Source organism: Heterodontus francisci, chromosome 4, assembly GCF_036365525.1.
Source record: "Heterodontus francisci isolate sHetFra1 chromosome 4, sHetFra1.hap1, whole genome shotgun sequence".
Taxonomy (NCBI): domain Eukaryota; kingdom Metazoa; phylum Chordata; class Chondrichthyes; order Heterodontiformes; family Heterodontidae; genus Heterodontus; species Heterodontus francisci.
Window position 1 is genome coordinate 48,207,094 of NC_090374.1, and position 27,806 is coordinate 48,234,899.

The following is a 27,806-nucleotide window of genomic DNA, read 5'->3' on the forward strand; positions in this document are numbered from 1 at the left end:
CTCATCAATCAACTTTGTCACTTCCTCAAAGAATTCTATTAAGTTGGTAAGACATGACCTTCCCTGCACAAAACCATGTTGCCTATCACTGATAAGCCCATTTTCTTCCAAATGGGAATAGATCCTATCCCGCAGTATCTTCTCCAGCAGCTTCCCTACCACTGACGTCCGGCTCACCGGTCTATAATTACCTGGATTATCCCTGCTACCCTTCTTAAACAAGGGGACAACATTAGCAATTCTCCAGTCCTCTGGGACCTCACCCGTGTTTAAGGATGCTGCAAAGATATCTGTTAAGGCCCCAGCTATTTCCTCTCTCGCTTCCCTCAGTAACCTGGGATAGATCCCATTCGGACCTGGGGACTTGTCCACCTTAATGCCCTTTAGAATACCCAACACTTCCTCCCTCCTTATGCCGACTTGACCTAGAGTAATCAAACATCTGTTCCTAACCTCAACATCCGTCATGTCCCTCTCCTCGGTGAATACCGATGCAAAGTACTCGTTTAGAATCTCACCCATTTTCTCTGACTCCAAGCATAACATTCCTCCTTTGTCCTTTAGTGGGCCAATCCTTTCTCTAGTTACCCTCTTTCTCCTTATATATGAATAAAAGGCTTTGGGATTTTCTTTAACCCTGTTTGCTAAAGATATTTCATGACCCCTTTTAGCCCTCTTAATTCCTCGTTTCAGATTGGTCCTACATTCCCGATATTCTTTCACAGCTTCGTCTTTCATCAGCCGCCTAGACCTTATGTATGCTTCCTTTTTCCTCTTAGCTAGTCTCACAATTTCACCTGTCATCCATGGTTCCCTAATCTTGCCATTTCTATCCCTCATTTTCACAGGAACATGTCTCTTCTGCACGCTAATCAACCTCTCTTTAAAAGCCTCCCACATATCAAATGTGGATTTACCTTCAAACAGCTGCTCCCAATCTACATTCCCCAGCTCCTGCCGAATTTTGGTATAGTTGGCCTTCCCCCAATTTAGCACTCTTCCTTTAGGACCACTCTCGTCTTTGTCCATGAGTATTTTAAAGCTTACGGAATTGTGATCACTATTCCCAAAGTAGTCCCCTACTGAAACTTCAAACACCTGGCCGGGCTCATTCCCCAACACCAGGTCCAGTATGGCCCCTTCCCGAGTTGGACTATTTACATACTGCTCTAGAAAACCCTCCTGGATGCTCCTTACAAATTCTGCTCCATCTAGACCTCTAACACTAAGTGAATCCCAGTCAATGTTGGGAAAATTAAAATCTCCTATCACCACCACCCTGTTGCTCCTACATCTTTCCATAATCTGTTTACATATTTGTACCTCTATCTCACGCTCGCTGTTGGGAGGCCTGTAGTACAGCCCCAACATTGTTACCGCACCCTTCCTATTTCTGAGTTCTGTCCATATTGCCTCACTGCTCGAGTCCTCCATAGTGCCCTCCTTCAGCACAGCTGTGATATCCTCTTTGACCAGTAATGCAACTCCTCCACCCCTTTTACCTCCCTCTCTATCCCGCCTGAAGCATCGATATCCTGGGATATTTAGTTGCCAATCATGCCCTTCCCTCAACCAAGTCTCAGTAATAGCAATAACATCATACTCCCAGGTACTAATCCAAGCCCTAAGTTCATCTGCCTTACCTACTACACTTCTTGCATTAAAACAAATGCACCTCAGACCACCAGTCCCTTTACATTCATCATCTGCTCCCTGCCTGCTCTTCCCCTTAGTCACACTGACTTCATTATCTAGTTCCTTACAGGCTTTAGTTACTACCTCCTCCTGTCAACTGATCTCCTCAATTGGTTCCCATCCCCCTGCCACATTAGTTTAAACCCTCCCCAACAGCGTTAGCAAAAGTTCCCCCAAGGACATTGGTTCCAGTCCGGCCCAGGTGTAGACCGTCCAATTTGTAATAGTCCCACCTCCCCCAGAACCGGTCCCAATGTCCCAAAAATCTGAACCCCCTCCTTCCTGCACCATCTCTCAAGCCATGCATTCATCCTGACTATTCTTTCATTTTTACTCTGACTATCACGTGGCACTGGTAGCAATCCTGAGATTACTACCTCTGAGGTCCTACTTTTTAACTTGGCTCCTAACTCCCTAAACTCTGCTTGTAGGACCTCATCCCGTTTTATACCTATATCATTGGTGCCTATGTGCACAACGACAACTGGCTGTTCACCCTCCCCCTTCAGAATGTTCAGCAGCCGATCTGAGACATCCCTGACCCGTGCACCTGGGAGGCAACATACCATTCGGGAGTCTCGTTTTCGACCACAGAACCGCCTATCTACTCCCCTTACAATCGAATCCCCTATGACTATAGCCCTTCCACTCTTTTTCCCGCCCTTCTGAACAGCAGAGCCAGCCACGGTGCCATGAACCTGGCTACTGCTGCCTTCCCCTGGTGAGCCATCTCCCTCAACAGTATCCAAAACGGTATACTTGTTTTGGAGGGAGATGACCGCAGGGGACTCCTGCGCTGCCTTCCTGCTCTTTCTCTGCCTTTTGGTCACCCATTCCCTTTCTCCCTCAGCAATCCTAATCTGCGGTGTGACCAATTCACTAAACGTGCTATCCACAACCTCCTCAGCATCGCGGATGCTCCAAAGTGAGTCCATCCGCAGCTCGAGAGCCGTCATGCGGTCCAACAAGAGCTGCAGTTGGACACACTTCCTGCACGTGAAGGAGTCAGGGACATCAGCCATGTCCCTGATCTCCCACATTGAGCAAGAGGAGCATGACACGGGTCTGAGATCTCCTGCCATTTTTAATCTTAAGCTTAACTTAGTTAAATGAAAAAAGAACGAAAAGTTTTTACCAATCACGATAAAACCAGAGAAATAGAAAAAGCCTTACCTTATATACACCCCACCGAGTCCTTCTTTTTGGTTAGAGGAGGAGGGCGGGTGGGAGACACTCCAAGTCTGGTGTCTCGGGTTCAGAAACCGCCCAAATATATAGTTACCCAGCAGCCCCCTGGCCTCCGCCGAAAACAAAAGGAAATTAAGTTTACTTTCAAACTGACCTTGCCAGCTGCTCACTCGCTCGCACTCTCTGCTCCCGAAAAAGCTTCCCAGCTGCTCACTCGCTCGCACTCTCTGCTCCCGAAAAAGCTGCTTCCCAGCTGCTCACTCGCTCGCACTCTCTGCTCCCGATAAAGCTGCTTCCCAGCTGCTCACTCGCTCGCACTCTCTGCTCCCGAAAAAGCTGCTTCCCAGCTGCTCACTCGCTCGCACTCTCTGCTCCCGAAAAAGCTGCTTCCCAGCTGCTCACTTGCTCGCACTCTCTGCTCCCGAAAAAGCTGCTGCAATGAAAGCCCAAGTCTGAATGTTGCCAGGTCTTGCGGCACAGATTGCTTCATTATCTGAGGAGTTATGAATGGAACTGAACACTGTCCAATCATCAGCAAACATTCCCAGTTTTGACCTTATGATGGAGGGAGGGTCATTGATGAAGCAGCTGGCGATGGTTGAGCCAACAACACTGTCTTGAGGATCTGCTGCAGTAATGTGCTGGGACTGAGATGATTGGCCTCCGACAACCACAACGATCTTCCTTTGTGCTAGGTACTACTCCAGCCGGTGGACAGTTTTCCTCTGATTTCCCATTGACTTCAATTTTATTAAAGCTCCTTGATACCATGTTCAGTCAAATGGTGCCTAGCCATCAAGAGCAGTCACTCTTGCCTCAAATCTGGAATTGAGCTCTTTTGCCCATATTTGTACAAATGCTGTAATAAGGTCTGGAGCCAATTGGTCCTGGCAGAACCTAAACTGTGCATTGGTGGGCAGGTGGTTGCCGAGTAAGCGCTGCTTTATTGCGCTGTCAATGCCATTTCCCATCACTTTGCTGATGATTGAGAATGGACTGATGAGAGAGTAATTGGCTGGATTGGCTTTGTCCTGCTTACTATCTCATCAGTCCATTCTCAATCATCAGCAAAGTGATGGGAAGTGGCGTGGACAGACATACCAAGGCAATTGTCCACTTTGTCGGGTGAATGTCAGTGTTGTAGCTGTACTGGAACAGCTTGGCTAGCATCATGGCTCAGTGCGCTTATCCTTTTCTTAATGTCATATGGAGTGAATTGAATTGTCTGAAGACTGGCTTCTGTGATGGTGGGAACCTCAGGAGGAAGTCAGGATAGATGATCCACTCAGAACTTCTGGTTAAAGATGGTTGCAAATGTTTCAACCTTGTCTTTTGCACTCATGTGCTGGCTGCACCATCATTAAGGGTGGGGATGTTCCTAGAGCCTTCCCCTCCCTTTAATTGTTTAAATATCCACCACCACCATCAATCACAACTATAGCATGCTGCTTCTGCACACATGTGGTCCTGTGTTATAGCTTCACCTGGTTGGCACTTCATTTTTACATACACCTGGTGCTGCACACTTTTCTGTCCTCCTAATTGAACCAGGGTTGATTCCCCAGCTTGATGGTAATGGTAGAGTGAGGGATATGCTGGGCCATGAGGTCGCAGATTGTGGGCGAATACAATTCTGCTGCTGCTGATGGCCCACAGCACTTCGTGGATGCCCAGTTTCAAGCTGCTTGGTCTTTTCTGAATCTTCCATTTAGCATTGTGCTAGTGCCATACAACATGATGAAGGGTGTCCTCAGTGTGAAAACAGGACTTGATCTCCACAAGGACTATGTAGTGGTCACATCCATACTGTCTTTGACAAGTGCATCTGCGAGAAAAAGGTGACTGAATTTGGTAATTTTTGTGCCTCTGAAATCAAAAATATGAACTTGATGTGCTAAAAAGAATTATTTTTTATTTTGAGTATATTTTCTGAATATGTACAGCGTAACAACTCGCATCAGAAAACAGTTCTAAAACAAGTAAATGTGAGTCTTTCCTTTACTAGACTAGATATGAAATGCACAACATTCAAATGCAACTTAATTTGGTTGTGGGTCTTCATTTGCGTTATCTATTTATCTTTAACATTTAATGAATTTACCACACATTCCAGAATAAAGGTGCAATAAAATGCATTACATTATTCAAATTGTTTGGGGAACCTGCATTTTAAACAAAAAATAACCAGTAGATTGTTCATGGCAAGCATGAGGCAATGCAATTTATATTCATTTTGGAAAATAGCACTTAAAGTACTTTGTAAAATAAGTACAAATTCAGATATTTTGTGAAGTATAATTTTAATGGAGGTGTAAATGGTATGGGAGTTTAGTCTATTAAACTATGCTTGCTTGGATAAATTCTCTGAATCTATAATAAATACAGGATTAGGGAAGAATAGATGATGCCAGCTGTTTCTAAATATCCTAGTTCCCTAGAATAATTAGGTTACCACCTACATATTTTAAAGAAATTGAACTAAAACCATTCTAGTGCATTTACTCATTTCCATTTTAATGTAAAATTAGCTGTAGTGTGTCTTTTAGCCCTATTGACATGTTTTGAAAGTAACTTTCTTTGTTGTGTATAACAGAATTTGCATTTTTTTGGAAATTAAATGCCATTTATTGATCTGTAAATGTTTAGTACATCACATATTTTTGCGTGGAAGGAAGGAAAGATTTCCTTTTGCATACCAGGTCAACACCTCCAATTCAGATACAATATTTTTTTTTTAACTTGGTAAAAATCAAATCCTAAAAATGTGTAAATCTGAGTTAAATGACATATTTTGACTTAAATCTCTTTCACTAAATAGCTAAACGGGCATTTTTATTTGTCTTTATATTAGATTGCGTACAAGAGACGCAAATTATATCCTCTTTTAATATTTATATGTGCTCATTGAAAAGCCTAAATGACTTTCTCCTGAGTCAGCAAAGGAGCTGGGACCAATTGTAGCACTTTGCTGCCACTCTAGTTGATGTTGACTACCTTAGCAATGGTCAGGATGCTACATTAACATAATGGGGCAGCTGTGCCACCATCTTACATTGGTGTAAAGCGGTTTTTATGTGGCATCGATGCAGGGTGAACATTATAGTTACACTGAAGTCATTTTGATTTGGCATTTTGTTTCCAGTGCTGTGAAAGAGGGAGCTTGTACAGCTTCAGCTTTTCACCAATTACAGTGTAATTGGAACTGATGCAAAGCTCAATTTTTAACTTTGAACATATGAATTAGGAACAAGAGTAGGCCATTCATCCCCTCGAGCCTGCTCTGTCATTCAACAAGATCATGGCTGATCTGATTGTAACCTCAACTCCACATTCCCACCTTCCTCCAATAACCTTCCACCCTCTTGCTTATCAAGAATCTGTCTACCTCCTCAAAAATATTGAAAGACTCTGCTTCCACCGCCTTTTGAGGAAGAGAGTTCCAAAGACTCTCGACGCTCAGAGAAAAAATTTCTCCTCATCTCATCTTAAATGGGCAACCCCTTATTTTTAAACAGAGATCCCGAATTCTAGATTCTCCCACAAGAGGAAACATCCTTTCCACATTCACCCTGTCAAGACCCCTCAGAATCTTGTATGTTTCAATCAAGTCACCTCTTGCTATTCTAAACTCCAGCGGATACAAGCCGAGCCTGTCCAACCTTTCCTCATTAGACAACCCGCCCATTCCAGGTCCAGTAAACCTTCTCTGAACTTCTTCCAACGCACTTACATCCTTCCTTAAATACGGAGACCAATACTGTACACAGTACTCTAGACGTAGTCTCACCAATGCCCTGTATAACTGAAGCATAACCTCCCTACTTTTGTATTTAATTCCCCTCGCCATAAACTATAACATTCTATTAGCTTTCCTAATTACTTGCTGTACCCGCATACTAACCTTTTGCGAAACATGGACTAGGACACCCAGATCCCTCTGCATCTCAGAGCTCTGCAATCTCTCACCATTTAGATAATATGGTTTTTTATTCTTCCTGCCAAAATGGACAGTTTCACATTTTCCCACTTGCAGCCACTTGTATTCTAATTTTACCCTGCTTATTAATCTTTTAGTAGTTCTCTGCTGCATTTTATGTTATGTCCAATCTTCTGACCTGCCACCATCTTTGTGCAATTGTATGCTTTTTCTTTAAGTTTGATACTGTCTTTTTCTTTCTCATTGGAATGTATCTATTCTGTGTATTCTGAAATATCCCCTTAAATGTCTGCCACTGCATCTCTATTGACCTATCTCTTAACCTACTTTGACAGTTCACTTTTGCTAGCTCTGCTTTCATGCCCTCATAATTGCCCTTATTTAAGTTTAAAATACTAGTCTTAGACCCACTCTTCTCTCCCTCAAACTGAATATAAAATTCAATCATATTATGATCACTGCTGCCTAGGGGTGCCTTCACTATGATGCCATGAATTAATCCTATCTTGTTGCATAATAATACCAGGTCTAGTATAGCCTGTTCTCTGGTTGGCTCCAGAATGTGCTGTTCGCAGAAACTACTCCGAAAACATTCTATGAACTCCTCGTCTAAGCTGTCTTTGGCCATCTGATTTTTCCAGTCTATATGTAGATTAAAGTCCCCCATGATTATCGACGTACCTTACTGACAAGCTCCCATTATTTCTTTCTTCATACCCCATCATACTGTGTGGTTACTGTTAGGAGGTCTGTACACCACTCACACAAGTGAGGTGCTGAACTGTGTTTAGCATTCATGTTGATAATTGTACTGTAAGATCAAACACTCCCTGATGAATCATTTCTAATTTCAATGTTTAAGTCCACCTTCTTTGCTTAATTAGTGCTGTTAGCTGACAGTATCAGTCCAGTATAATTACAGTACAAGTGTTTTCTCATTGAAGAGGGTAGCTAACTGTAAATCACTTTCAACATCTAGCAGCATTAACGCACGGATGTTGTTTATTTGTATACTCATAGCTTATCCAACTTTTGTTACTCCATTCCTATTCAGAGCCTTAATCTATGAAAATGTAGAAAGTTTTGTTGAATTATCCAGATGTAATCATTCAGATTTTTCCTGAAAGAATTTTCAACTGGGTGTGTTAAAACAGATGAGTTTTCTTTGTGAAATCTAACTATTGAACTACATTGGGCCAGATGATGTTGTAGCAGGGCATCTAATGGTGGCTGCCATTAATTAGATTTTCCCTTGTACACTTCAGCTCAAGTTGCTGAAAGTGCAAGCTGATAATGCTGCAGTGAGGGAAACAGGACATCTGGGACCTGAGTGAACAGAGCAAACAAGAGGGTATCTCTCCTTAACCAGTGCAATTTAGGATAGGGAAGTAAACAGCAGAAGGACTGAGAAGAAGGATGAATTCAATGTCAAATCAGGTACAGAAAGTAAAATAAAGAAGGAAAGAAAGATGGGATTAAGAGAGAGACAGAAACAAAAAAGATTTAAATCTCCTAAAACAATTCACAACGTGAGGGAATGAGGCACCACACGTATGACAGTTAATTTTCGGTGCCAGAGAGTTTAGTTGGCAGTCATTAATGCTTATCACATTGTTAAAAGGGTACTTAAGCTTGTAATTACTAGCTCTAAATATCTGCGGTGGATTTGTTTGTATACACCATGCAAACACAGAAAATTCCTGACATTCAGTGCATGTCAATGGTGAGGCAGACATAAAAATGCAGTTTTCACAAAACTAGCGGCCGAGTGGCGCAACACAGACAGCAACTTTTGGATATTGGCATTTGACCGTGCATCTTCCCTTGCCTGAATTTGCTGTGCCATTTCGCATAAATAATGACGAGTGCTATTAGCTTCACCGGTATTTTAATAGAAAAATTTGGCCTGTTAAGTTGTATCTATAGTTAATATTTTTTGCTTTTTCTTCTCCCCTCCCCCCTTACGCATTACCTTAAAGTTGAATATAGAAAGTTAATCCCTACCCTTTTAGCACCTTCAGACTTCATTGTCTGTTTTTGGCTAATGTACAGATGCTGAAAGAAACCCTGATATTACAGTAATAAAGCTACTCAGATGGCAGGAATAGCTTTATTTCACTAATAACCCAATGCAATTTAAGTACACAGTTATAAATAGAATATTTTAAATTTTGCCAACTTTGTCTTCTCCTTTCCCTCACTCTCCTTTTTGCCCTCTCCAGTTACAAGATCTCCTTCCCTTCTCCTGAAGTAGCCATTATTGGTGTTTCAGTCTTGTTGCTAGATAACGATTAAGAGTAGGATCTTGATTGATTGACACGCCATGGTCAATTGAAGTAACCCTGACTGAAATCAGCTAACTCATCACAGCCTTGAGAAAAGTCCACTGTTTCATTCCTGGTCTGTGTTGGGTTAGTTGTATGCTGGGTAGACTTTGCCATTAGGAGGCCTTTTTACTTTATTTGTAACTAATTCCTATTCTAGCTCTTATCTATGTTTTTCTCTCTGTGAGTACTGTTTTCCTATGCCTGCAAGGTCACCATGTACATTTCAGAGTTGGGACCTACATTCTAAAACTTGACCTGTAGTTGGCTGAAAGCCTGGTCCACATGTCTGTTTTGCAACAGTATGATGATGAGCATGATGCCCATTTCAATTTTTGTTGAAATTTCAGGTATCACGCATATTCTTGTCAGTGGCCACAGTAGTTCCCCAACAAGGTTATTCAGTACCAGTATTCCCTTCCCAAAAAAAGGTCATTTTTTAAAATCCTTAGTTTAATTCAGATCTCTTGCAAAATCCTTAGTATGTAATATAATGACCAGCATTGCAGCTTTTCTCCACTCGCTAATTACTCTGATTACACCAAATAAACGTCAACTATTTTATGTTCAGCTATAATCTATGCTGTTAACTTCATCCAAGTAATGGCTCGGCAAAGGCTACTAAAATTATAGGTATTTTTATAATATGGAACCCCAAAGCAGCTGCAACTCGAGTACAGAGTTGAATTTAGACATGAGTTTCCAAAGGAACTAGTGTTGTACACTATTGTGTAGTACTATATTGTAAGTGTGAATGTTTTATGGTATTTATATTAATCTGTTAGCTGGAGTACTATAGGATTAATAGATAATATATATATGAAAATGAAAACATTCTGTTTTTGTATTCTTCCTGTTCCAGGAAAGCGAGAAAGAATTGGAAGACACTGAGGAATACAAGGAAGCCCAGGCCACAATAGGATCAATCAAACTAGAAGCCTAGAACCTATTTGTTAATTATAATGTTTTTTGTTATAAATATTTGCACTGTGTCCATTCCATTTCCCCCAATTTCAGTTGTAGGCATTATGACCCTGCTTTTATTATGCTCGGGCTCTAAGTGTGAACCCTGTGTAATCTGAGTTCTCTTGCATTGCGTAACAGACTGTGTACCCAAAACAATTTTGTGCCACATCATGGTGAAATAATGAAACATTAAATAAATGTACCTGCTGACAATGAATTGTCTTATTTTGTGTGTGCATCGGACATTAAAATGTCTATTGCTAAGAGATCTGTTCCATTTTAATTTGATGGATGAAATGAGTGTATATTTTGTGGTCTAGCAACTGATAGTTGTATTGCAGCAGCTGCTACATCATTGGCCAAGCATGCTGGCAATATTTCTCTATGCAACAACTTATCCAGGAACTGAGGCGGCCTGCAACTGCTTTGTTGTCTGGTTTCAGATGATTTGATTTGTAGTACCGTAACCACTTAATATCGAAGTGAAAGCGCCATGTAAGTCCAGTTTCAATCTGACTCCTGATATGCTGCAGCCAGGATGTGTTAAGCCCACCTCCAGTAAGTAGCCTTGCACTTCTTGAGCTGTGTACTGCCAGGTGTAGCTTAACTCTAGCCTAGCAAAGCCACATACTCAAAATGCCCAGGTATTCCAGTGACCTGCTTGGGAACTCTGCCTTCTCACAAGATTAAAAATAGTCTCCTCAGAGTGGCACATTGCACATTTGTCCAAGCAGGCATGCACACTATCCCCTTTTCACTGAGTGTTAACAAGGACAGCTAATAGTGTAATTTGGGTCTGTTGGGTGTGTGCTGCACTGGACAGAGACTGGTATTTGTAATATAATGGCAGCCAGCACCTGTAGCAGTATTTGTAGTAGTAACACTAGCGTCAACAAAGTTTTGAGTTTTTTGTTTTAATATTGCATCAGTTTAGAAAACTCCAGACTCATTCTATGACTCTCAGGCAAGCATACAGTATGCAAGATTATGTGCTCATGAATATAATCTCAAATGAATTTTCTAAATATCAGTCACATTAGGAAGGAGATATGTCACACGACCTCTTGAAGTATAAACTTCCCATCACGCTTGAAAATATATTTTTAATTATAATCCATAATTAATTATACCAAACAAGTGTTGCAGACAGAATTTGGAGGGCAATTTAAATAAACATCCATTTGCTCTAGTAAAATCAACTACAACTCACTCAAAAATAATCCTACTTTGCAGCATAGTTACACAGTAGCTGTTCTATATTTAACAGTCCTATAACACTCCGGTGTGACATGAAATTTATCACACTGCATGATGGAAAGATCAGCTAGTTTTCTGTTTCTTACTCTTCTGGCTGTCTGCACCATTTGACTCGTGCTGCAAAGTTATTTTCAAAGGTGTTTGAGCCTGCTTACACAGTTAAAGCAGCAAAACCATTGCTCATTTGACAATCTTGTACAAGTTTCTTGACTCATTGATGAAAGTAGTGTTTGGGCCCTGCTAATTTACTATTTGAGAATTATAAGATGGAGCAAGTCATTGATATCTCCTGTAAAGCAGTTTTTAATAAAGTCTTTTGTTAGTACTTTTGGAAATGTTATTGTTTATTGCACTCCTTAGATCTTTTCCATAACTTGCTTTTGCCTGTTTTTTTAACTGGTGCAAGAAATGAATATTCTCAGTTTGTCCAAAAGTCTTGGTGAGGATGCCATAACTGAAGCAGAACAGTGAAGAATAGCAGTGCTCCAAGGGATAAAACTCAGTACAGAATTACAGAAAGTATAGAACTCAGCATAAAATATATATCCTAATTACACAAGGTGGTCATTTTAGGTGATCCTAAAAGTCGTGTGTTTCTGGACATGTATTTGTTTCCCTCACAGTTTAATTACACTCAAGAATTACTGTCACTTCCACCTGAAAACCGACCTAGGTCTTGGGATTTTTTTTCCGGAATGTTAACGGCGCTATAGAAATGCTGATTGTGTTAAAACACCACAAAAGTGGCAGTATGATGGTGGATTTACACCGCAAGTTTAATGTCTCTGCGAAGTGATTTCAGCTTCATACCGACAACTGGAGTTAGAGCCCCTCTGCCTCCAAAGAAAAACTGAAGGAGGTACACTGGATACGGCGGTTTGGCAGTTGCAAATCCAGTGTATTAGCCTGATCTTAATTTAACTGTGCAGGGCACAGATCCTTCCTCAACATTTCCAAATATTAAACTTATTAACTGTTGAAAGACAATGGATGTATTCGGACAGGAACGAGATAAAATTCTAGCCCAACAAACAGAATTCTTCCTGACTGGTACGATTGTAATGTAAACCCGCCCTATAACTCACGGGGATTAGCGAGTACACTGAAATAGGCAGGTATGAGACCTCTATAGCAGGTGCTCTTGCAGTTTCATAGAATGCAGTATAACTCCAATCTTATTGCCATATTTGACCCAGCTCATTTCCGCCCTTTTTACGTTGTACCGGCAAAAATCCTCATTTGATTAAAATTCCAAACTTTTTTTTCGAACTGTGATAATGATATGGACCTGATGAACCAGATTTTTTACAACAGTTATGTGTGCGTGTCAATCTTTGCAGAGTTAAATCTGAAACAATCTTGAGCTTTCCTTTTAATAAAATACACTTTTCCTTCATACTGGCGTGTGAAATAAACTCTATTTAAAATTATTAACGCCTATGCCTCGCCTTTTTAGATCCATATCTACCCTGATTTGGATGCCCTTGTTAATCTCACACGGTTACCGCGAAAGGAAAATGTTGCGAGATTGGGCGGTCATTTGCATTTCTTGGTTTGGAATGCATTTAATGATATTTTGGGAAGGACAAACTATGTTTGAAGTACAATAATCATTTGGTGGGCAATTCATTATGACATTGATGAAAATGACTACTGTACTTATTGAGCGAACAGTTCCAGTAAAATAAGTTAAAATAAATTATGGAAACAATGATCCAATGGTTAGCAGTCCGTGGCCTGTCGGCAATGTGGTGTGCTTCCTGACATTGGCTTCCAGTCCTTGTGTTCCGATCCCTTCATAGCCTCACTCCTCTGCCAATACACCTTTCCACCTATCCCTCCTTTAAATCGCTCTTTAAAATCTACTCTTTACCAAGCTTTTTGGTCACCTTTCGTCATATATCTTATGGGGCTCCGTGTCAAATAGTGTTTGATAATGCTCCTGTGAAGGACCTTCCAACGCTTTACTATATTAAATGTATCAATGCAAGTTGTGAAGGTGGTCGGGAGCTGTGTCTCTCAATGGTATGTACAGCTATTGGATTAAACGGGAGGCTTGGGAATAGAGTTTGGCACGGCCCACCTTCGGTGACCTGCGAATTGTGACCAAGGAGAAATGTACAATAGCAGTGCGAAATCATAAAGCGCATTCGATCCCCCATCCAAGGCGCGGACACAAATAAAACCAAACTAACTTCTTGGGCCGGAGCCAGGAAGTGGGTCACTTGGACAAATGCAAGCAAATTAGGTCAGTCCCAGCAAATCAATAGCAGAGCGAACCTTGAAGGCAAAACGTTCAGACCAGCAAAATTCAATTTAGCAGTGCCAGATTATACAGGTTGGTTGTATCAGAGTTTACCAAGACCCGTATACAGAGTCTGGTAGTGACACTGAGTTAATGCGAGAGGCGCCTACCAGTGAATTTCCCAGTTTGGGAAATGTGATTAGTTTTTGGTTTGAACCCCCTTTAACATATTGTATAACACCACATCAAGCTCAGTGTTTCTGAGATTGGAATGTCTTTTGTTTATCGTTTGCCCGACTCCCTCGCTAAACGTTGGATTTTTTTTTTTAAAAAGCAGATTTAAAAAACTGTTCTGCCTCATCCACAAACCCAGCCTCATTACCAGCGTTTAATGAGACCCCCGTACTCCGTGACATGCAGCCGCTCCATCTCATTAACGAAATCGCTCTTCAATGCTGATTATTTTATTTGGAGCCATAATTATATTTCTTTTGGCTGAATCACGATTTAATAGAGCACACGTTCGGGGGCAGAGCGCTCCTTAATTGAAGGCTGCTGCGAAGATTTAGAGACGGTTGGATGCGGGGCGGGGCGGAGGTTTAGAGTGTCTGATCCGGCAAAGCGACTCCCTTAAAGCGCCGCTGCATTTTCCTGGCCTCGGCAAAGGGAAAAAAATCCACACAAACAACTTATTACTTCTAATTCATGAACTGTCTGCGCTCTCACAAAATCACCTGCACGAAACAAGAATCTAATTTGTTAACCTGGCATTTCTGTAGATGGAAGATCGATTTTCTCTTTAGAATTCTCTAATTGAGTGAATATAGACGCCCGAATTAGCTCAGTTGGAAAAAAGTCAACAAAAATCATCCTTGTAAAATAAGCCATATTACCTCTGGAATAGCCAAATAATAAACGAACGCGGATCGAAAGGTCCCTGATTGAATGACAGTCATATTCTGGAACTAACTGGGTTTTAAAAAGCAGAGCTGGGCACGGTGTTGGAATACTAACTAACCGAGCTGAGAATTGCTGGAATTACATTTGTTTCCTTGTGATATTATTAAAAGTCTATCCTCATCTCCAGAGTGCGTGAAAATATCTACTTTCCACTCAGATACACCACATTAACTTGTTCGAGGCGAATTTGTTTGTTTGTCTATTTTTATTTATTTGGGGAAAAGATTGATGTGTTCTTATTATCAGTATCTTGTTAAGAAACAAATGGAGGGAGAAAGGACGCTGCCGGCGCTTTTTAAGTTTTTTGCCTAATTAAAGTTTTAATTTTTTTTTAAAGGATTAAAATTTCTGATTGTTTTAAGTTTGCTTCTCTGCGATTGTTTACTTTCCTGTTTGCATAAAATAAATAAAAGCCCCAATCACTGGCTTGTTTTATGTAACTGAATGACACAGAAAGGCATTGCTCTAATTTGCCGGCGAATTAAAATTGATTCTTCTCATCAGGCAAGAAAATAAGAAAATGTGCGATCGTTAATTATTGCAGTGGACTCTTCATTTCAAACGCCAGGGGTCGGAATAAGCGTTTTTTTAAAAAAGCAAACAAACATGGAATCAAACCAGGCGAAAAGGCAAAGCAGATAAAGAAATAGCTAAATATCCGGCTGAATGCATGGACGATTTCTGGAACTCTTACAACAGTTTATAATCCGTTTATTAGTGTGAATTATTTGCAGGCCATTTATCAGTAAGACATAGCTAATACGTTTATTCAGTCAGGAAATATATATAAAACACGGATATACCATGGTCAATATATTTACACTGAAGTCATTTTATTTATAAGAATCTTTTTCAATTACATTTCGCCAATAACAATTCAAAATCAATTGTTTCCAAGGTACGTGACCAATATTTGGAGGTTTGTTGCTTATGTATTTTACCATAGGTATAATATTTACAATTAATTATGTCTTGTATCGCTTTGCAGACTTCACGTCATTTGAAATCTAGTTGGTTAGAATGTATGAAACATCAGACTTTTAGCTTTTATGAGTATATAATAAAAATAACCTAGAATATAAACATTTTGACCTGTTCTAACAAGTCCGACTTCTCTTCACCAGATGGGAGCACCAGTAAATGGAAATATTACAAAAACACGAAAAATAATAATTCTACTTGTCTAGTTTCCGTACCTTTAAAAAGTACGAGCGTTAATCTGCGCTACCCGTCCATCTCTAGTTCCTAACCGCGTTGTGTTTGTATAAAATTGAATCTTTGTGTTCATGAGAAACAAACTCAATAAATAAATCATATTACGAGCAACCAATATGTTTTCAGGCAGTTACTTCACTGCTGCCTTTAGTGTGAGTAACAATCTGAAAGCTATTTAAAATGTGCCGATCCCTTCCATAAATAACCCCCCTTTTTCAGGGTCTTTTGAGTTCGATTCTGAAAACATTTTTACTTTTCTCTGGCGTCTGGGTAACAGGAAACGTTACGGAACCAAAAACGCAGTCAATTCTTTGAGGATGATCATGTAACAATTTACAGTGAATAAGTCTACGCAAAGTGCACCCTCTCGGTAAGTTCTGATTCCTTTCTCCCTGCCTCAGCTTCTGTCTGAAACTTATTTACTTCGAGTATGTTTTTCACTGACAATCGTAGCCATGTGCTCATTTTAACAGACGCTTCCCACCGCCAGTACAAGTAACTGTGCACAACTATGAAATCCACTCAAAGCTTTGAAATTAATTTCTGCTCATGATCTGTCGTGTTGCCCTCAGCTCGGATGAGATAAAATCCAGCAGAAAATTGAATAAAAAGAAACAGATCATTAGCACCGAATCTATTTTATTTATTTAGATGGGACTTGTTCCAGTTTGTCCTTTCCTTAAGAAAAGGAAACCCTATATCGGAAGAAATGTTTAAACGACAGGGTCACTAGTTTGTTTTCATTTAAACTTTGTTTTCCCTTTCAGCTATTGCTAATTATTCTAGTTTCTGTTTTTCTTGTCGCTACACTTTGCTCTCCCTAGCCGTTGCTTCTTGATCAAAGTTCCCCATCCCCCTTCTCTTTGGATCAAGTATACAAACCTGCACAAATATCGTCTGTTTGTTCCGACATGAGACACCACGGCGGTATAAGAAGTCATAAATGCTGCAGGTTATCAATCACTCGGCTGCCATTACCAGTCCGCAGTAAACAGCGAATAATAAAACCAATGATCTCTCTATAACACAAAATATACTTAACTGCAGCGCTAAGTCGATACATTGTAATACCTACGTACTATCTCAATTTGAACTGAATAGGTGAATAGAAAACTAAACACGCAGGTAATGATCAAAACGCTATAACAGAATGAAAGTAAAGCTCACATTTCTAACATCCTATTCCATTTTTAACAAACCGCATCTAAAAATACAACGATAAGAATACATTCAACCAGGGTCTGTCCAACACCTGAGTCCTTCTCTTCAATGAGGATGCAGCTGTCGGCTTTGTCGAATTGAACTCTATGATTTTTTGTTTTGTTTTTGTTTATACGGCTTCTGGTAGTGGAACTGTTTTTTTTTCTGACAGTAGATTGCTCTTCTTTTCCCAGGTTCCAGTTCACATTCGTTTTCTCATATTATTGACGTATATACATGCTCACGAAGAGTTCTAAGTTCATCCCAAATGGACTGAAAGGAGCAGGTAGCATACTCAGGTCTGGAGCCTCGGGATAGAAGCCTGTGTGTCTAGCCGAGATCAGGATTAAAACGCTCTGCTGTGGATCCTATCGACACTCACATTCATTCTGAAGACTGACGTGTCTAAAAGCAGAATTGAATAAATCTAGCCAAGGTGCAGAGAAAAGAACAAAAATGCACAATCTGCGCCTCGCCGCCTCCTTTGTCTCTTCCTCACTAGAAAGAGCGTTTTAAAAGCTCACTCTTGCATCTGCTTTCAGGCTTTTCTAATGTTTGGTGAGAGTCATTAAATTGCGGCACAATTAGCCTATTGTACCTTATTTTAACCGACTTTATATAACGCCAGTTTTGTACTTTTATTACCACTTAATACATTTTCTTAATTGCACCAATTTTGTTTTTAAAAATCAATCACAATCGAGATGAATTGTATCAATGAAGTACATCAGTCTCAATTGTGTCTTATTACCCATCTTAAGCATTGTTTTCTTGTGTTAAGTTAAATGTCTTAGGAGATACAATCTCTCTAGTACAAATACTATCTGAATGGACTGGTTCCTACACCCATTACATCTGTACTGTAATCTGCTCTCTATTTCCATTGGTATCAGTCACAACAGCAGATTCTTCCGGTTGACAGCCAAGTCTAAACCAGTAGTAAATTAGTACACATTTATACCGATTTTATTTTAATAATTGTAATAAAAGCTTATAGATTTGGCACTAATTAGATAACTGCCTAATGATCTTGAAAATTACTCTGGTTTGAAATATATTACTAACAGAAACTTTGTTGTTGGCTGATTTTGGAAATCAGAAGATTAGAAACGGATGGCTTCACATGTTTTTACAGTTCTGTAAACTGTTCAAGCGATGATAAAGTTGTTAAAATCCATATTATTGCTAATTTCCCGATTCCCCCCCCCCCCCCCCCCCCATATGTAGGCTCGATTTTGTGCCTCGTGTATTAAGTTTTCAGAAATGTTCCTGGGGCCGAATATTTGTTTTATTGCAAACATGTTGCGACCACTGAGAGCTTTCTTGTTATGATTATTGCAGTGCATCCAGAAACGGATGCACGTTGCAAATAAAATGTAGAAAATTCAAAACCTTCGTAGATCACATTGTACTTGGAAAAAAGTTGAATTCTTCCATCCGATTTTGTTATAAAATACAAGTTTCAGCAATATAACACCGTGGGGGAACAATTCCAGCCTTTATTGGATGTGTAAGTCCAATCTGCTGTAATATTGCGGTAACATCAATATTTAACTCTGAATCATAATAGATCACATTAAGGCATAGGGAAGAGAAGTGAGCAGATAAGGTATAGTTGGATAAATATAATTCCTGTAATATTGGCTTTATTATGTTTGGTTTGTATCTATTATCCAAATTAGAACAGGTCATTTAAAGGCATAATATTTGACGTTGAAAGCTAATAAATCAGATTTAGAAAGCAGAAATAGAATTGTAAATGTTCCGAGTGCTTTCTGAGTGGTTGCGGGGAGCTGCCTTGAGGCATGCGTAATGGAGTCTCACTTTGTGCTGACATTTGCAGCGGTGAGTTTTGATTGGCCCTGATTTGGAGCTGCTCATGGGCTCATTCAACTGTTAAGCACCACCCCGTCCCTCTAAAGGAGATTATAATGCAAGAGACCCCCTTTTACAACAAACAGAAATTTGTAGTTTTTTTTTGTATTTTTTAAAAAACCTCTCCGGTTTTTAGGGGGAACCTCACCCTGGAGCGGTGCGCCATGCTCTCACACGCCGACCTCCTGGACGCTCGCCTGGGTGAGTGTTTGCGCAAAAGTCCGTTCCAAAAAGCAATATGTACCTCTTTCTAGGAACGAACCACCGGGGGTAGTCGGAGAGCAGCTTCCACTCACAGAGGCTTCTCGTTATTCCGCTTTAATGCAGCGAAAATTAGTTAATTCTATCTCAAAGTAATTATTTTAGTTTCAAATTACTGCAATAATTTGATTTAGAATCAATCTAACAGAATTGTGCTTGTTATTTGAGTTAGGAAAATCTATCACTGATATTAACAACTAGTAGAAAGTTTTTTTCTCTCTCTTTCTCGTTTAAAAAAAAATCACTTTCTGATTTGTGTTTGTTTTGTTTTGTCTTGTTTACCAGGAATGAAAGATGCCGCGGCTGAATTGCTCGGGCACCGGGAGGCGGTGAAGTGCCGGATGGGGCCCGGGGGCTCCGAGTCGGGCCACCCAGGCGATTGCCCTCCGGGCTCAGACACGGTGGAAGGTGCGACCCTCCTTCCGGGGGAAAGCATCACTTCGGCCGGATCGAACCCAGGAGGAGGCGGCGGCGGCGGCTCGGCCAGCGGCAAAGACTCGGACAAACAGCAGCAGCAACAGCAACAGCAACAGCAGCAGCAACAAAAACAGAAGAGACACCGGACCCGCTTCACCCCGGCTCAGCTCAACGAACTGGAGAGAAGCTTCGCCAAAACCCACTATCCAGACATCTTCATGAGGGAGGAACTGGCTCTGCGCATCGGCCTCACCGAGTCCAGAGTGCAGGTAAGAACATACGACCACATCTCCCAGAAAGGCAAGCGATCCCTATGGGGTGGAGGGGGCAATAAGGAGGCAACCCCTTTTCCAAAAGGGGAACGAAAATGGTGTATGAGTGTACATACCTTATTTCCTTAAGGTTAATCCTTAGGGTTATCTTTAACGAGTTTGTAGTATTCCTATCAAATTCTGAAAAGGGGCAGGCTTTGAAACTATTTCATCTGCGGTTGAGTGCTACAAATTTTGTATGCAGTCGGGAATAAAGATTTTTTTTAAATCCACTATGTAAACTGTATTTGATTTTTAACTTTCTAATGCATGTTATATTGCTTTTAACTTATTTTATTCAGTAACTGCAGTAAGTGGACAATTTAATCTCTCGTTTGTCACATTTCCTTAATTTTGCTTTGGGTGAAGGAACATGCAGACTTTTGGAGATGTTGGATATTAGAAAAGATAATCAAATCACTGCAAGGTTAAAGGACATAAATGCAGCGACTGCGTGTTGCTGCTGAAAAGTAAAGCGTTTGATAAAACCGGTGAAATAACCAGTAATCATGCAATTTTGAGAACATAGGTGACAGCCGAATTTGACAAGGTTTCGGGTTATTAACAACCCGCCATCAAGTCAGGATGAAGACTGGCTCCTGAAAGGTAGAAGTTGAAAGGCACCCGGTGTCTGAATAAGCACAGCATCAGATTTGGGGGAATCTTTCTTTCAGTTTCCAATATTAGACACAGAATTCTACCGGAGTTCTCAATTATCTGAAAAAGGAACCAGTTTAATATACTCCTAATATGTGCATATGTCGAGGTGTGGAATGAACGAAGTTGGTCTTCAGAATGTCCCTTTTGCTGCAACAAATATATATATTTTAAAAAGAGAAAACTACTTTTTAAAACCACGAATAATCTTGAATAAATTAACAATTGGAATACACTTAGACTAACTTTTCTAAACTCCGATCATGCCTTTTATAGCGGTTATAATATATTTCGTTTACCACACTATTGTCGTGCGTAGAAATTGAAATATTCAAACTTTAGTGAAGATTTAAAAATGATATGAAATGTTAAAAGTTAGAAGGTAAAGATTGATGTAAACATGGATTGCAAAATCTAATCCAAACTAAAGGAACAAATCGCCTCAAGTTGAAATTTAAGTTCTCACAACGTAACGCTTGTGAAAATGTATTTTAGAATTAGGATGGACGTTAATTATGTACCTCAGAAATTTCTGATTAGATTGTCGGTCGGACGCTTTACAATAGAAAATGCAAGGTTCCAGTTCATAACTGGAATTCGGCATTTTCAGAAGTTGAAGGAGTTTCTCACTATGCAGACGGCTTTTATTTCCAACCTTAAGATTTATGGTTGTGGTGTTAAAAATTACAAATGTGCACAACATCCTGCGTCTTTTAAAAGAACGCAAACCGATGAAACTAATCTCCGTGCGGTTGTGCACGGTGACTGCAGAAGGAAACTTTTTTTTTAAGGGACGTGGAGACTTGTGAGATTTCCGGGTTCTGACGAAAGGTTTGATCAGTAAATCACCCGAAGCGGCTATCTGTAATTGCTGCTGACACTGGCCATTACAACTGTTGGCCAATGATTTAAAATGATAGCAATTATAATCTGATGATAAAGCAGATAATGGAAAGTGTAAAGAATTACATTTTCGATGTTTGCACCGAGAAGGCATCTAATAAACACGGTGAACCTTTGATGTGCAAGGTAAATAAACGTGACTGAAGTTCTGGAGCCTCACATTCAGTGAAAAAAAGATTGCATACCAAATGTTAGCAGAAGTCCAATCTTTTAATTCCTAATCATTACAAGTACACAGTCCAGAGAGAGACTAACATTCTAAACAACAGTCCGAAACGAAAATAATCGACATTTCGAACAAAAGAAACGGAACGGATTCAAGTGCAGTAAATCACTTTGGCACATATATGAAATGGTTCATTATTGGATTATACCTACATTTTGAACTTAAATCCAAAATTTAGGATTTGAATAAAGGTAAACACAGAATTAAACAGGAACATGCAACATTTGATATAAATTTGACGTAAATATAAATAGTTCAAATGTACTGGCACTATAAATAGATCAATGGGCTATTTTCGGTTTTTGGTCTTCAATATTTTACGGTTAGACCTCAAGTCTAAATTAATGTTAAAATATTACAGCGTTTCTAATAAACTTGACGTAAAGTGTCTCCCACCTCCAAAGCTGAAAGTTGCCAATAACAAATTATGGGGCCCTATTCATAATAAAAACAGTGTGATTTTACCATATACCTCGCCCATCAAGTCAGGATGACAAAGATTTGCTAATTTGTAGTTCAGTGTTCTGTTTTAAATTATTTTTCAATAGTTTGTCCAAGGAATGACAAATTATAATATTAGTCGTGAACTTATATTTAGCGCTAAACATTACGTGAAGAGACGCCAGTGACCGATGACAATATGCTTATTTCTAGCGAGATTATCTCATATTCTAATTTCCGAGTTTGGGCAATCTCTCTCATCGATAGTAATCTTATTTATTCATTTTACATTTCGCTTTCATATTTTGGCCAAATATGATCAAGTCTGTTGAAAGATTTAAAAGATATTTTCTTAGTATCTTATTGCCAAGATCAATTTTCCCTAACGCAAGACAATTCTTCAATTGTCGTGAATGTTATTATGCGCGTCTTGCTAATCCGTGTTTATATTGTATAAAAGGTCACCTTCTTTGATTTCATCTAACGTGTTATTGCTGTTTTTCTTAACTCTTGCCATGAAGTGCATTCCTGTCATTTGCCAGAAAAGGAGACATTATCTAAAGTTTATTCAATTTCCACAGACAACACATTAGAACATAAATCATTTTTCTTCCCAGGAACCCGATAAATAAAAGCGAGATACAACCCCAGTCTCTCTCACTCACACCACATACATAGTTTAACTTCACACTATTTCTAAGTCATTATAAACAAAAAGATGAGTTATTATAAGTTTACATTCCTGCCTCACGAATATCGAAATTTATTTATTTACTTAAAATATTTCACACGAACAATTATTGGCAGCCCGTTTCTGAATCATCTGTCGCCTGAGATGGTTTATTAAATGGCAATGTGAAAATAATGCAAATCATGCAATAAAATACAATATAATCAGCATAATCATTAGTCTCCAGCATGTATTAATTAGCTTCCAATACTTTATTTACATAAAACCCATATCAGTGAAATAACCGCTGCACAGTGATCCTTGAGATCTCATCTTTTCGTCCTAATTATGTGTTTTAATTCTCACTCTAACCTGCCTCTCTATATTGTAGATATGCAATGCGCCGTCACCTGCCACATCTTAATAGGCGACAAGTTGAAAGTATTTTCTAGTTTTCTAATGGAATGAGAAATTGCATTTTCTCTAACACTATTAAAGTGTAATGAATTTCGCTGGGATTTCACGGCTGACTGGCCAGAATGAATCTGTGCTCTGAGCACATCGAGAGCTGTAGATTTCACACAAAATCTCCGCATTAATCATCACACATATTACAATGAAATCTTCATAAACCCAACAGTTTCCTGGAAAATCTAACATTCTAAACACTGTATTTTCTAAAAACCACTTCACATCCGTTAAAGCTGTCGGTACGCCATTTATTGGCTTTTATAAATGGAGGTTAAAATACAAAACTGTAGAACCGCTTTTACATGAAAAATGAAATCCTAGATACCAGGCAGATTGTAGTATTTGCAGTTATAATAACTGTATTTTGGTCCGCATCAATCAATTGTTTGCACAAAGTATCCTTCTTAACTATAAAGATTTTATTGTAATATAAATGCCTAGTTATTTCCCAGACCGTAGTCAGTATCATTTACTTTATAGATGAATTCTACTGTTATTTTCGCCCTCTGTAAGACTTGATCTTGACTAAAACCTGTCGACCTTTCTTTCAATACTATTTGCAGCATCATAATAAATAACTGTGCATTATCTGTGCAATATTCTTGGTTTTAAATTATTTCACAGTATTGCAAAATTAGCATGAATTATTCTTGCATAATTTGTACAGCTCATTTTCTTGCCCATCTTGCATTCTATATTAGATTAAATAATTCTTATTTTCCAAATCAAGATATAGATAGATCGTATTTCAATCCCAGAAGCAGTGTCTCGCCTCATTGAACGTGCAGGATTTTCTAACGGTTTATATGTAATGATTTAAGACACCCCTGTTCTAAAAGAAAATCTGCTGTTTTGAAACGCCGTTTGTTTCAGTTCAATTCCTCATATTTGTTGCACTATTTTTTCAATATTGAATGCATTCCTCTTAGTTGCATATCGTCCTTAATGTTGGAAAGTTAACTGCAGCCTTTCTCAAAGACACTATGCTCCAAACCCTTCCCACACGTTGAATTAGTGCAGGACAGGTTCAACCTGTCCATATGTAAAATCTCCTGACTGGCTCTTTCTGGATACAAGTTGCAAGATCGAATGACAGCATTCTATTTCAAAATGTTTCTAAAGGATATTTATTTATGCTATCTTGCTTTAATTGTGGTGAAGTGGAGCTCTATGTACTAACGGAAGATCAATTAATTACATGGCAACTTTAGAAAGTTCTAAAAGTGTGCATAATAGATGGTGAAGGACTCTCCTTGTGCTTCAACAAGCTCTTCAAACCTTCCACCATAAAGTGATGCGATTACTCCCCGCCTCCAGAACAACTTTTTGGTCGAGTTAATTTGCTCTACTTTAAGTGTTTGACTGCCTAATTGTGTCTTTAAAACATTTTTTCATAATTCTTATTTCCCAGCTGTACCAGATGCAAATGCTTTTTTCGTAACCTCTTTCAGACGTGTCAAATTAAATTATTTTTGCGATATGATCTCTCGCCCTCCTCTCCACAAAAGGACAAAGAGAGGTTCCCCTCTCTCCCCCTTCCCCACAACAACCCCACCCCAGATAATAAATAAGACGAGGGAATTTATTTTTTTCTGGAGACTGTAATATACTCTTAGCTAAAATAAAAGCAAAATACTGCGGATGCTGGAAATCTGAAACAAAAACAAGAAATGCTGGAATCACTCAGCAGGTCTGGCAGCATCTGTGGAAAGAGAAGCAGAGTTAACGTTTCGGGTCAGTGACCCTTCTTCGGAACTCTTAGCTCATGGTTTGTCCTAATCGGTGCAATTGGTGCAAACAGCTCTTGTGCGTGAGCTAAAAATGATGAGTGCAACGTTTGGTTAGGGTCAGTCAAAAATGGTGCTCCCCCATTTCCAGCTTGTTTTTCATGATCCCCCGTATAACGAATGAGCAATTCTCTACCAGCCTCCGTCATTAGGACCACGCTGGGGGTCCCAAAATTCGATTCTCATCTGTACTGTAGATCCAGCCCAGTTTGGTTGTTCCCGGGTTTGTTATTTGCAGACTCTTCTCTTGACTCCCAGTTGTTTCCCCAAGGTCTGATATTGACGGGACTTCAATGTCTCTCACTCATGTTGATTCACTCTGTTTCCTTTCTGACTGATGGCAATCCCCTCTTTCCTTTGCTTTCAGGTTTGGTTTCAGAACAGACGCGCCAAGTGGAAGAAGCGGAAGAAGACCACCAATGTGTTTCGTGCCCCTGGCACGCTATTGCCCACGCCAGGACTGCCCCAGTTCCCAGGCGCCGGCATGGGCGACGGCCTATGCTCTTTCCACGCCAACGATACCCGCTGGGCCACGGCGGGCGTGGGGGTGTCGCAGCTGCAGCTGCCCCCGGCTCTGGGCAGACAGCAGGCCATGGCCCAGTCTCTGTCCCAGTGCAGCCTCGGAGGGCCACCCAACTCCATGGGTCTTTCCAATAGCCTCACGAGCGCCAACGGCGGGGGCTTGCAGTCCCATCTTTACCAGCCCACTTTCCCTGGCATGGTGCCCGCCTCGCTGGCCGGCCCCGGCAACGTGACGGGCGGCTCGCCGCAACTCTGCACCTCCCCGGACAGCGACGTGTGGCGGGGGACCAGCATCGCCTCCCTGCGCCGTAAAGCACTCGAGCACACAGTCTCCATGAGCTTCACCTAATGCAGCTCTCCAGCATCCAGCAGCCAGGGAGTCGACTCAGGATTTGAAATGCATCCTTCAGTACCCACACGCAAATAGGAGGTGGGAGGGAGAGGGAGGGTGGTTGGTCAAACTCTTTAAAATATTAATATGTAAGGAACACACCAGAGGCACCAGGGACAAAATGAACACCAGATGGACTCAACTTCAAGAACTCTATCAGTGGCGGTGATCTGGAACTCTGAGCTGCCTCATCTTTCTGAATCACATTTCCAGATCACTAGACTTGACCTGTTGCAATAACAGTTAAATCACACAAAGAAGGAGCTCTGACCAACTTTAGGGGATCTTTTGATTTGCTTTGAATTTCTGCATATTTGTATTCTTAATATATATAATGAATATATAATTACCGGGCAGGCTTCACAAACCCGGTCTTACGTTTCAGTGCACTTCACGGCCATTGCTTATGGGTCCTTTTACGATTTCTTGACTGTTCTTGTCTAATAGGAACAAGGGAAGACCATTCAGCCCCTCGAACCTGTTCCGCCATTTAATTACATCCTGGCTGATCTGCATCTCAACTCCATTTTCCCACCTTTGTTCCATATTCCTGAATACCATTACCCAACCAAAATAATCCATCTCCTTTTGGAAAATTTCAATTGACCAAGACTCACGACCCTAGGTTACATAAATAGAGGCTGGATGGTTAATGCCAAATGCATCTGTGATATTGACACTTACAGTGTATACTCTGTATCGTTAACAATTGGCTCGACATGTGCGTTTTGATTTGCAATGCAGCAAGTTTTTTTTCGCCGTAGAGATCATACTGAAACATACTTTAGTCTTGCACTACAGCGGCCATGGACAATGCAAGAACGCGTATTGACTAATAGTATTTTCTCAATGCACTATGTTCAAGCCTTCGGGAGGCTTGTTTCTTTCTCCTTGGTCGTAGCTCATGATTTGGGTGATTTTCTTTTTTTTAATGTAAGAAATTCTTCAGTCAAAATGCCACTTGCACAGCATGCAGAGGGGAAGGTTACCAGCATGCAATGTGCACGTGAGTATTTCAAACCCTGGAACCACATATCCTACAAAACCCACACCTTCATCTGCATGAACTGGTCAGAATTAACTACCGGGCGGAAGTTTCATGTGAACAAAATGATCAAAGCTGTGATATAGGATGTTTTTTGTGTAGAATAACCATACTGGTTATACATTGGTCAATTTGTGATATGTTTTAATTTATTGTCTGTGCTTATTTATTGAACATAGATTTCCTAATAAATGTTTGATCTGTCACTGAGTTTTTTTTGCGCTGATTTAAAAATTATTCATTGTAAAGAAAACACTCTGCATTTTGAATATGTAATATACAATATCCTCTTCACATTTTCGGAGTGTGAGATCTTGGCTTAACATTCCCTATTCGAGAACACGCTATTATCCTCTGTGCCTTTTTAGCTGTCACCTGCAGTTCCGAATCAGTAAGGCACTGAAATGGTTTAACGTGTTCGAACTTAGCAAAGCTATCGCTGAGTTATGTTTATTATCAAACGACTACTGATTGATACATAGAAATTCAAAACTATTTTAAAAAATCGGCGTGCTGGTTATTTGTTGTCTAGGCTTTCGACCTACTAAATATCAATTGGAAAAGAATACAGTTAAAAGAGCACAGAAGTATAAGAATGTCTTTTATGTTCATCACTGCCCAATTTAGCAACTAAGTGATGGTTATTATTTTCAAATGTTTTTAATACACAATGTGTATTAAACCTGTAACGGAATTTATAAGAAAAGCTCTATGATTTCATGTACAGTTATTTGTATTTAGAGATGTCAGAAGCGTTAAAAAAGTGAAACTCGATCTGTGGAAATTCAATAAATGAATTGAATAAAAACAAATGCAATGCATTGCAGGAAAAAAAAGTTTCG

General features: G+C 40.0%; 2 protein-coding genes across 2 annotated transcripts in view; both read left to right on the forward strand.

Moving 5' to 3' along the window:
* The window catches only part of tbca (tubulin cofactor a), a 95,259-nt gene extending 84,932 nt beyond the window's left edge, over nucleotides 1-10,327 (forward strand). Inside the window, exon 4 of the mRNA XM_068029478.1 lies at nucleotides 10,007-10,327. Coding sequence (XP_067885579.1) covers nucleotides 10,007-10,087 — 81 coding nt within the window. The 3' untranslated portion in view covers nucleotides 10,088-10,327. The remainder of the gene's footprint in view (nucleotides 1-10,006) is intronic.
* Nucleotides 10,328-19,009: 8,682 nt separating this feature from the next.
* Nucleotides 19,010-27,087, forward strand: otpa (orthopedia homeobox a). Its single transcript, XM_068028805.1, has 3 exons — nucleotides 19,010-19,063; nucleotides 19,409-19,809; nucleotides 25,374-27,087. The coding sequence occupies exons 1-3, from the start codon at nucleotides 19,027-19,029 to the stop codon at nucleotides 25,875-25,877; spliced, it is 942 nt and encodes a 313-aa protein (XP_067884906.1). The 5' UTR covers nucleotides 19,010-19,026; the 3' UTR covers nucleotides 25,878-27,087.
* The last annotated feature ends 719 nt before the right edge of the window (nucleotides 27,088-27,806 follow it).